This window comes from Vigna umbellata, chromosome 5 (genome assembly GCF_029865625.1).
Source record: "Vigna umbellata cultivar VRB3 chromosome 5, Vumbellata_1.0, whole genome shotgun sequence".
Taxonomy (NCBI): Eukaryota; Viridiplantae; Streptophyta; class Magnoliopsida; order Fabales; family Fabaceae; genus Vigna; species Vigna umbellata.
The window spans coordinates 50,794,895-50,805,409 of NC_142169.1; the positions used below are offsets into that span (position 1 = coordinate 50,794,895).

The 10,515-nt window shown below is 33.8% G+C and overlaps 1 protein-coding gene across 1 annotated transcript; it reads left to right on the plus strand.

The window, feature by feature from the left end:
* The first annotated feature begins 6,664 nt into the window (after positions 1-6,664).
* Positions 6,665-7,813, plus strand: LOC148198540 (uncharacterized). Its single transcript, XM_088115977.1, has one exon. It carries the CDS (start codon positions 6,665-6,667, stop codon positions 7,811-7,813), a length of 1,149 nt encoding a protein of 382 aa, XP_087972103.1.
* Positions 7,814-10,515: the final 2,702 nt, after the last annotated feature.

Here is a 10,515-nt window from a genome sequence, read left to right on the forward strand (position 1 = left end):
GAACTATGGAAAAGTGGTTTCTAGAGAGATGGTACGTTTTAAAATAATGAAACTCGTTTATAACAAAACTATTTATAATAAAATCGTTTAATATTAAAATAATCGAGTCTCACTATTTTTAGACTATCACCACTTCTAAAAATACCATTTTCTAGGGTTTTACATCAACTAAGGTTGTTGAAGAAGATTGGATGTAGGATTGGCCGAACCAGTATAAATCTTGGTGTTAATCTTTCTCTTCCTTATCTCTTTTATTTGTTGATTCACTATATTTGTCATATTGCATTCCAAGAAACATCAAAGATTTCAAAAAAATTTTGAAAGAACACATTTTTAAAGTCAAACCAATTCACCCCTCTTCATTGAAAGTATTGGCCTATCTTTTTCTACAAAACTATGTGCAACTTGTGGCTTTTTAATTTCTTTTGCTTTATTTTATTTTATTTTCATTTTTTTGGAAAAAAAATTTCATGTCACTTTAAAACTGTTTCACGTGAGAATATTAATGTTATGACAAAGTCTCAATTTAATTTATATATTTATTTTTTTTATCTAATTTAGTTCATTTTTTGTTAAAATATAATGATGTTATTCTTTTTCAAATAAGAATTAAATTTATTCTGTTATAAATTTTATGTTGTTATTTTTATTAAAATTGATATTTTTATTAAATATTTTTATTAAATATTTTAAAAATATTTTAATGCTAACTTTAATTATATTAATATATTTCATTTAAATAAATTATTTTTAAACAAAATTTTATTAAGGTTAAATTAGTGTTTTCATTCTAATTCTGATTAAAATAGTTCAGTATATAAAAAATATTAAATTTATTAATATAAACAAAAATTTTACATATAAAATTCACATATATAATTATTAATTCAAAAAACTTAGATAAATAAAAATTTATTTTAATTAATAAAAATATCTATAAAGATATTAAAGTTTAATATAATTTCAAAAATATTTAACAAAAATATAAATTTTAATAAAAACATTAATATAAAATTTTAAAAAAAAATATTTCAATTTAAAAAAGGATAACATTGTTTCATTTTAATAAAATAAAAAAGACTAAATTAAATAAAAATAAAATATAGAAAATAAATTGAAACTTTTTTATACGACACATAACACTGTTACGTTACTTCAAATTAATTAACACAATTTTAAAGTGTCACCTAAAACAAATCCAAAAAAATAAATTAAATTAGAAAAACTTTAAAAATACTAAAAAATTAAAAAATATATCATAAATTGACATATAACACTATTTCAACGCCGTTTATACAATATTAAAAAAGAAAACTTAATTACATAATTTTTTACAAATCAAAATCAAATTAAAACTAAAATTAATAAAAATTAATTTAATATTTTTGGACCAAAAAGTAATTAAACCTACATGTTTTTCACAGTGAAGAATCTTAAAATCTTGTTGAGAAAATGACATTTAGGCTGTGTTCGCATGAACGGAATTAACTGTTCATGCAAATTACAGAGCGATGAATTAAGCAACCCGTATTGTTCGTTTGAGATGATTAGCGAGGATTTGCGCGGACGGATTTGCAGGATACCTCCCTTTTTCATCACCCGCGAAAGTGAGAAGATTTGCGATGATTTTGACTCAAATGTCCAGTGTGCCCTTACCTTTATATTAAATTCCAATCTGAATCCTATGGAAATGAAAAGCAGTACACCACATAATCGATTATGGTTAAGGGTAACCGATTACATATCAAACAAATCCAATACAGTGAAGTATTTACTTTTGCACTGTGCATGCACGAGAAAGCAAGTTGGCGTGGGGGCGTGGCCTGAAATATTCCTGAGCTACTCCTGATAGCTGATAAGCTTCAAACAGCCATTGAACAGGAAAGATTCCTGCATCCACACAGTTACAGTGCAGAATTGCCATTGACCCGTTGGTGAGAATTCAAACGTGGTTGGTTGTTGGTAGGTCATGTTATTTATTGAGTGGTAACAAGCTTAATAAATTGGTTGCCAGTGTTGTAAGCTGTGTGCAAAGAGATAGTTGTCCGGTGTAAGCTCAGACAAGAGAAGAAGGTTTTCCGGAGAAGAAGAACAGCAAGTGCATAGGTCAGTAACATACCATGCTGGTTTATCATAGGGTTTAAGTTTGTTTTGATTTGCAGGTTGTATAAGAGGAGGAAGAAGCACGATCTGCGTGTTGGTGGAATGCAGGACGTGGTTGTTGAAGATGAAGAAAGTCCAAGGGCGTGTTGGAGAAGATGGTGAACAGTGCACCAGATCCGCATAACCGGTTACAAGGCTGGGTGTTGCGGTTACAGAAAACTGAAGAAATGCATGCATTTCTGTAATCGGTTACGTGAAGTGGTAACCGATTACAGAGCTTCCCTGGTGGCTGTTTCCTTGCTGCTGCCTGGTGCACGTTGAGGGGCTTCAAGATCTGGGTGTTGAGGGGCTTCAAGAGCTGGGTGCAGAGAGGTGGTTGTGGACGTTGAGGGGCTTCATGAGCTGGGTGTTGAGGGGCTTCAAGAGGTGGTTGTGCACGTTTAGGGGCTTGAAGAGCTGGGTGTTGAGGGGCTTCTTTTTCTGGGTGCAGAGAGGTGGTTGTGGATGGGTGATGATTCGGAACATGCATGTTACAATTTTCTCAGGCAGTGTGCATCATGAAAGAAAGGGTTGTAATGGTTGTTATTGATTGGCATTGAAGGGAGTTATGGAGGAGGTGAGGGTGGCGGAGACCATGTGACAGATAAGAAGGTGGAGAGGGAAGATAGAGTTCTGTTGAAACAATGATGGAGAAGCAACCATATGTACTGATTATATGAGGAGTGGATTGTAGTGGGTGATCTATCATGGTCTGACGGTGGGTTTGTGATGCAGGTGTTCACTAGGAATTGCGGTGTTTATCGTGGTGGAGCAAGAAGCGTGAAGGTGGTGGAGATTTGGTAGTCCAAAGGTACCAAATCTGGTGGAGGTCAAGGAAGAACATCGTTTTGTATTGCATGAAAATATAAAATTAATTGTTGTTTTGGTTTTGTTCGTTAAAAATGAAAGCAAAGTATCATGAGTTGGATTGGAGAAGTATGAGTTATTAACCCCTTTTTTTTTCTTGCTTTCGTAGGAAAGAGTTCCCCGTGTGGTTGCTTAGTTCTTGGTGAAAGTGCATATAGGTGTTTAACGTGTTGAAGAGGTAAGTATTTAACATTATTTCAAATGAATTGCGGTTTTGGTTTTCTTTGTTAAAAATCAAAGCATATACTAATGAGTTGTGATGAGTGTAGTATGAGTTATTGACCCAATTTTTTTTCACTTGCTTTCATAGGAAAGAGGTTCCTGTGTGGTTGATTAGTTGTTGGTGAAAGCATCTTCAAGTGTGCATATACGTGTTGAACATGTAAGTATTTTACATTATTGCCGTATGTTGTAATTATTTGAATGAATCATTGAGTTATGGACATGTGTACCTTAGAAGTATAAGATTATTTATTTCATATATTTTATGTTCATTTATATTTGTATTTTATTAAATATATTAACGTATTAATATTTGAAATATTAATTTAATTTGTTATACGTATATGTAAGTAGTTAATAAGAAAGATATTAAATGTGTTTGTGGTATTATGTTATTAAATTTTTTTTATCATTATTAGTTGAATGTATTAATGTATATTTGTATTTTATTCAATGATTATATGAATTTTAAATTTTTAAAATAGTATGTGTAATTGTTTAAGTAAATATAGATGGAAGAACATATAGATTTATCATATTTGGACCGCGAAGATGTAGATGATGATGTGGTTGGTGTAGACTTCAAGATTATTGGAATGATACGTCAACACTTACAAATAACCACATCAGTAGCGGCAATCACAATGTTATGCATTGTTGGACACGCATTGAGTATCTTGAATATGTACTCCACTGATTCGAGTAGTGTAAGCAATTACCTACCTGATAGAGACCGTCGTAGGGAGCAGTTAATGTCATATCTTGTGCATACTCATCGGTGCCGCGACATTATTAGGATGGGTCCAGAGGCATTTATTATTCTTTGTGAGAGAGTAAGATCAACTGGGTTAGTCAAGGACGCAATTCGGTCGACCGTGGAGGAACAAGTTGCTGAATTTCTTCATATAATTGGTCATAATGTTAAGAATCGTAGTGTGGCATTTTTCTTTCACCGATCAGGTTCGACAGTTAGCAAACACTTTCACAATGTGTTGGACGCTATCATAAGTTTAGAATCAGAATTTCTAATACAACCATCAGGAAATGAGGTTCATCCACATGTGTTGAACAACAATCGATTTTATCCGTACTTTAAGGTAGTGATTTCATTACATCTGTTAATGTTATTTGAACAAGGACGATAACAAATTCTGTGACATATGATGAGTTAATATTTTTATGTTTAGGATTGTTTGGGGGCCATAGACGGTACTCATGTTAGGGTAAGGGTTCCAAGTTCTGAAGCTCCGAGATTTCGAGGAAGAAAAGATTGGCCAACACAAAATGTCTTTGCGGCGTGTGATTTTGACATGAAATTCACCTACGTTCTTGCTGGATGGGAAGGCACTGCATCCGATTCAAGAATATTAAAAAATGCTCTTGATCGAGATGATCCGTTGGTTATCCCCCAAGGTCAGTGTGTAAACAATCGATGTCCATGAAATTATTTAGTAGTGACTAATTACCTTTGTATCTAGAAAATTGTAGGAAAATACTACCTGGGTGATGCAGGTTTCATGTTGAAAAGCACAATTTTGACTCCATATAGAGGCGTAAGATATCACTTAAAAGAATATACACGCAGAGGACCACAGAATGCACGGGAGTTGTTTAATCATCGGCACTCGTCGTTGAGAAACGTAATTGAAAGAACTTTTGGTGTGTTGAAAAAAAGATTCCCTATCATTGGAAGTGGCACTGAACCACACTATGGATTAGAGACGATGACTAATATCATACTAGCTTGTTGTATATTACACAACTTCCTTCGGGGCGTGGATAACAATGACTCCTTACTCGATGAAGTTGATAACGAGTTGAATGAAAGGGAAGAACATGATGGGACTTCATCTCAAGTTAGAGAAGAGGACCATAGGATTGGTAGTAGTATTAGGGATTGTATAGCTGATCAAATGTGACGTGATTACCAAGCATCGTAGTTATTGTATTTGATTGTATTCTATTTTAACTTATTTTTATCTGTATGAGAAGAACATATTATTAAGGATGTTTTATGTTAACTTAATAAATATTTCTTGACTCTTTACGTATAAAATGAATAGGGGTAAGGCACCCGCCATTCCGTCCTCTGGTCCTACTAGAGAGTTCATGAAATGGACTGAGGACATGGACGCACGTCTACTACACTGCATGATCGAGGAATCAAGAATGGGTAATAGGGTTGATGGAAGCTGGACAACCCAAGCATATACTAACATAGTTGATCATCTTCACAGCGCTGGGTATGTCGCAGTTACAAAAAATAATGTCAAAAATCGTCAGAAAGTGTTAAAGGATAAATGGCGTGAGGTGCATGACTTGTTCTCTGGATTGAGTGGATTTGCTTGGAATCCAGTAAGTATGACATTTCATGCTAAGGACGAAGTCTGGCTTGACCTGATTCAGGTATTTATAAAAATACTTATTTTTTATGTGGATCCTTAATATACTTAATATGAAGCAGTGTGTTTATTGTCTTTGTTGTTGCAGTCACGGCCCGCTGCGGCGAAGTGGAGAGTTAACAGTATAAAACACTACGATTTAATGGTCGAGTTATGGGCAGCTGATCGAGCTACTGGGAGTGGTGTTCGAACTGCTCGTCAAGCTCGAAGACAACGTGTTGGTCCTCATGTAAGTGTTGATTTGAATCAAAATATTGAGTACATTCCAGAACAGTCTCAGTGGATAGGGTACAGAGACCCAACTCCACCATCGCCTCCTCCATCTGTTGATGAATATAGTCCGGGACAGACTCAATATGTGCCTTCCGTCCCATCTGGTGGGACTTCTTCCTCACGAGGCTCGAAAAGGAAGGCACCTATGGTGGATTCTATTGATACCCAATTTGATAAGTTGACGACTAGTCTGGATGGGTTTGCAAATGTACTAAGCTCATCAAATGTACATTTTGGTGTAATTTCTGATGCCGCCGTGCGTCAAGTATCAGCGATGCAGGACAGAAATGAAATACTACGTTCCCAAACCGAGATTCTTCGTTGCACCCCCAATTACACATATACTGAGGCGGACATTTATGAAATGTTGACTGCTATGAACATCAGTGACGATAATTTGCTAGAGCAGTGCTATGATTTCTTATGTAGAAACCCGACATGCACGAAGAGGTTGATGGGATTGCCACCACATAAGCGGTGGAACAAATTATGTAAAATGATATCGGGCGGTGACTGTTAAGAATTTCCATATATGACTTACTACTATTAGTATAAGGACGCAATTCTGTATTAGTGATTTAATTATGACTTATTATATTTCTATGGTGGATGTAATATTTTACTTCTATTATGTTAACGATGTAATGATTTGGTTGAATATGTATCATTTCTTGATTTTATCGTTATATAGAACTAATGTGTTATAATATCCTTTTTTGTTGTTTTAATAAATAGCTTGTTGTTGAACAATTTCTCAGATGGCATCATCATCAACAAGAAGGTCAAAAAGAACCCGTAAGGGAAAAGAAACTGTCAATGAGGCAGAAGATGCACCCCATGTTAGACCATCTGTAGAGGAACAATTAGATCAGCGGCGTTTTTTCACTCACAGTCATCAAATGGAGAACTATGCAGCTGATTTCTATACAAGAAGTGTAATTCCTCCAAAGATAATGAATTTTGATTCATTCACCGGTTCAGGGTTATTTTTCCAACAACAGCTTCTTTTTCAAGGGTTGAGCCAATTTCTGACATTAGAGGGACCCTACTATCCGGATTTAATCAAAGTATTTTATTCAAATCTTAAGATATCTGCAAATGGATATTTGCTCACTGAGGTCAACAGGAGAAAAATTAGATTCAAACCTGCTGATTGGTTGACTGTAGCTAACTTGAAGTACGACGGTCAGAAATTATGTTACTCAAATATCCCAGACGATTTTCCATATGACCGCGACATGGCATTAGCTACTATGGTTATACCAGATTTGGAGGGTGGTCAAGGTGTTTTAACCGTTGGTTGTTTGAATATCAATGATCGGCTTCTCCATTATATTATTGTGCATATGTTGACTCCACGACCAGGGAATTATGCCAGGTTATTGCACGAAGATATTTTTATGATATGGGTGCTGAAAAATAATATACCTATCAATTGGCCTCATCACATCATGCAGCATATGCTTAAATGCAAGGTCAGTGACACAGCCCTCCCATACGGTGTACTTATCACACACATCATGCAATATTGTGGAGTTGACGTCTCAGCCGATTCCAGCACTCAAATAGGGTCCCGACATCACTTTTCTATCAATTCTTTGAAGAGGATGAAAATTGTTTATGTCAACGGTGCTTGGCAACACGATCTGGATGATGATGAAGAAGAAGACCAACCACACCCTCATCAAAACCCTGTGCAGCCTCCTCCACCTCTATCAAATGCTAACATGATAACTCAAATGTGGGAAGGAGTACAAGACTTGAGACATAGGATGCAGGGTATGGAACAAATGCAGGTGCGGGTACAACGTATTGAAGATAACTTGGCAAACCTTTCCCTAGACATCCGCCAATTTGCTAACCTGAATCAAAATGTGAACTCGATTCTTCACCATTTAGATGATTAAGAATATTTGTATTTCCGATAATATATTCCATGACTTCAATGTCTTTATTTTGGTTTGTATGTGACTTTGAAATCTTAAATTATGTTAAAATTTCCCTAAAAATATAATTATTTTACTACATTATAACTTTTATAATTTTTAAACAATATTTTTAACAATTATTAATAATTTTTTTTCTCTTTATAAACTTTTTTACAATTAAATATAACATTACAAAATAACATTTTATAATACTTTTATAAGAAGGGCAATTTGGTAATCTATAATTTCTACCAATTAAACTAATTTTTAAAATCAATCACATCAATCAAATCCTACACTAATTCTTACAAACTTTCCTTCCAAATCCACTCTCAATTAACCTCAAATCCACTCAAAAAAACAACAAAAAAATTACCCTCAAATCCACTCAAATCATCTCTCCTAAATCATCTCCCTTAAATCCCTTAAAAAGAACACAGGCTTAAGGTGTTGTTATTGTTCAACTGAAATTTTCACACAACAAAAGGAAAGGACGATGTAGTGCCGAAGCTTCTTCTATTGTTACTCCTGTCTGTCTCTGACAAGTTGTCAACAAAGCAAAACGTGTTCTCATTGCTGACACTGACAGATTGTGCAATCTTTGACCCTTATTATAATGCTTTTCATATGCTACTTGTCTCCCACTAGCTACCTAACAAAAAATGTGTTGATCTCATGTTATATATTATAGCACCAAGAATCAAAAATAACCAAGCCACTTAGCTCTTTTTTTCTTTCGTGTGGCTTCAACCTTTATCTATCAGTTCATGGCTTTGTCTTTCTTTTGCTGTTGCCGTTTCTCATCAGATTCCTCACAGTCCAAAGAGTTCATATGCCATGGTGATGTTTGTATGCTCAGAGATAGGAAGAAGTTCCAAGCCAAAAGATCCAAGACCAAGCAATAGCAAAGAACATGTTATGCAAGTTTTAACTATGTCCTACCTCTGATGTTTCATTTTCTGCTTGTTATTAATGGTTCTATGGTAAAATCTTGAAGGAGATTGGAGAAAGAATTTTTTTTGTTCTACTTCTCTCCTTTCTTAGTTACCTAGAATTTTCATGTCTATGTAGGACATGGCTGAGAAAGTCTGTGGATAGGTTCTTGATAACTGGCTTATGTATTTCCTGCAAAACAAAGTTTTGTTTTGAGAATAATGTGCTTGTTAATTTCTTCCTTGTCAAGATTTTTATCCATAAATAATTCCTTGTTGATTTTTTGTCTGACTGGAGAAAGCAATATTTTTTTTTCTTTTAGACATCAAAAATTTTTGCCAAAAATTTTGCAACAATTATGTCAGATAAAAGAAATTACAATAAATTATATAGTTAAGAAAAGGAAGGGGAAAAAATCATACAATGGTAAAGAATATCTTTTAGAAAAATACAGATGTTAATCATCCCACAACCAAATTATTTTCATACTCCATAAGAAAGGACTCCAACCACTTGGTTAAGAGAAAAATATATGATAAATAATGTAATAGAAAAGATAAATGTGTGAGAATGGTTAAGGAATGTATTGCATAAATAACGTTATTCTATGAAAAATATGCAAATTGAGATAAGAAAAGCTGAAACTTAATAGATTTTATTTATTAAGAAATTATTGTTATACAAATAATTTTCCAGGTTTTCCGTTTCTAAATGAAGTAGTAGGTGGTCTAACATATATATTTAACTATTTCAAAAGATTTAAAAAATAATCAGTCAGTGACGTTCATTTTATTAACATTTTGTATAAGTTTTTTTTTTCAAAATTATTTATACTGTTGAAATTTCATTTACTTAAAAAAATTTCATCTAATTAATTCATTCATCATCATTTAAAATTTGTTTTATAAAAGTAAGACTTAAACACGTTTTTAATCACAGATAATTGTTTTTTGCCTTAAAAAATAACTTTTCTTTTCCTAATATTTTTTTAAATCTTTTTTCTGATTTGAATGAAGGTTAGATAAGACTTTGAACCATTAAATAAAGCAATTTTAATATCTTTTTGAATATTTGGTAGATCTTGCCCTCTCAATTTGGATCACCAAGAGTCTAAAAAGTTGCCCCAATTTTTGTGGCTCCATTGTTGACCATTATTTTACATATCCCAAAAGTTCGATGAACCACTTATTTTGCAAATTTGGCTTGCAGTATTAAACCAGTGGGCAAGTAACAAATAAAGAAAATCAACAGGAAAACTCTTCTCTATCTTGGAGCTAGAAACATTCATGGGTGTCATCCTCAAACATCTTGGGCTGCTTCTGTGTAAGGCAGAACCAATTTGGTACGTGAGAATGTGCAAATTTATTGCTGCTAGCTGGCCATTATAAGTGCCTTGAACCCTTCGAACCACCATGTACATTGCTGCTGTTTGGTTTCATTTAATAACTAATAATTGCTTCAGTGTGTCATACTCAGCCTGTGTTAAGGGGAGATGAGAAATTGATACTAGTTCCTTTCTCAAATCAGTAATGTGCAATTTTCTCTTTCCAGTCATACATACTCATATTGTGTACACAGGTGATTAAGAAGGGTAGATAAGAATAATTGACTGGCGTTTCAAAGAGAAAAACACATCACGGGTGCCATAAGGAAAATTAAAACTGCTCATTTTGTTAAACTTACAAAGAATACCTTGTCAAGGAGAACAAGTCTTTGCAAAGGAGCTGAATTAAGTTGACATACAGAGA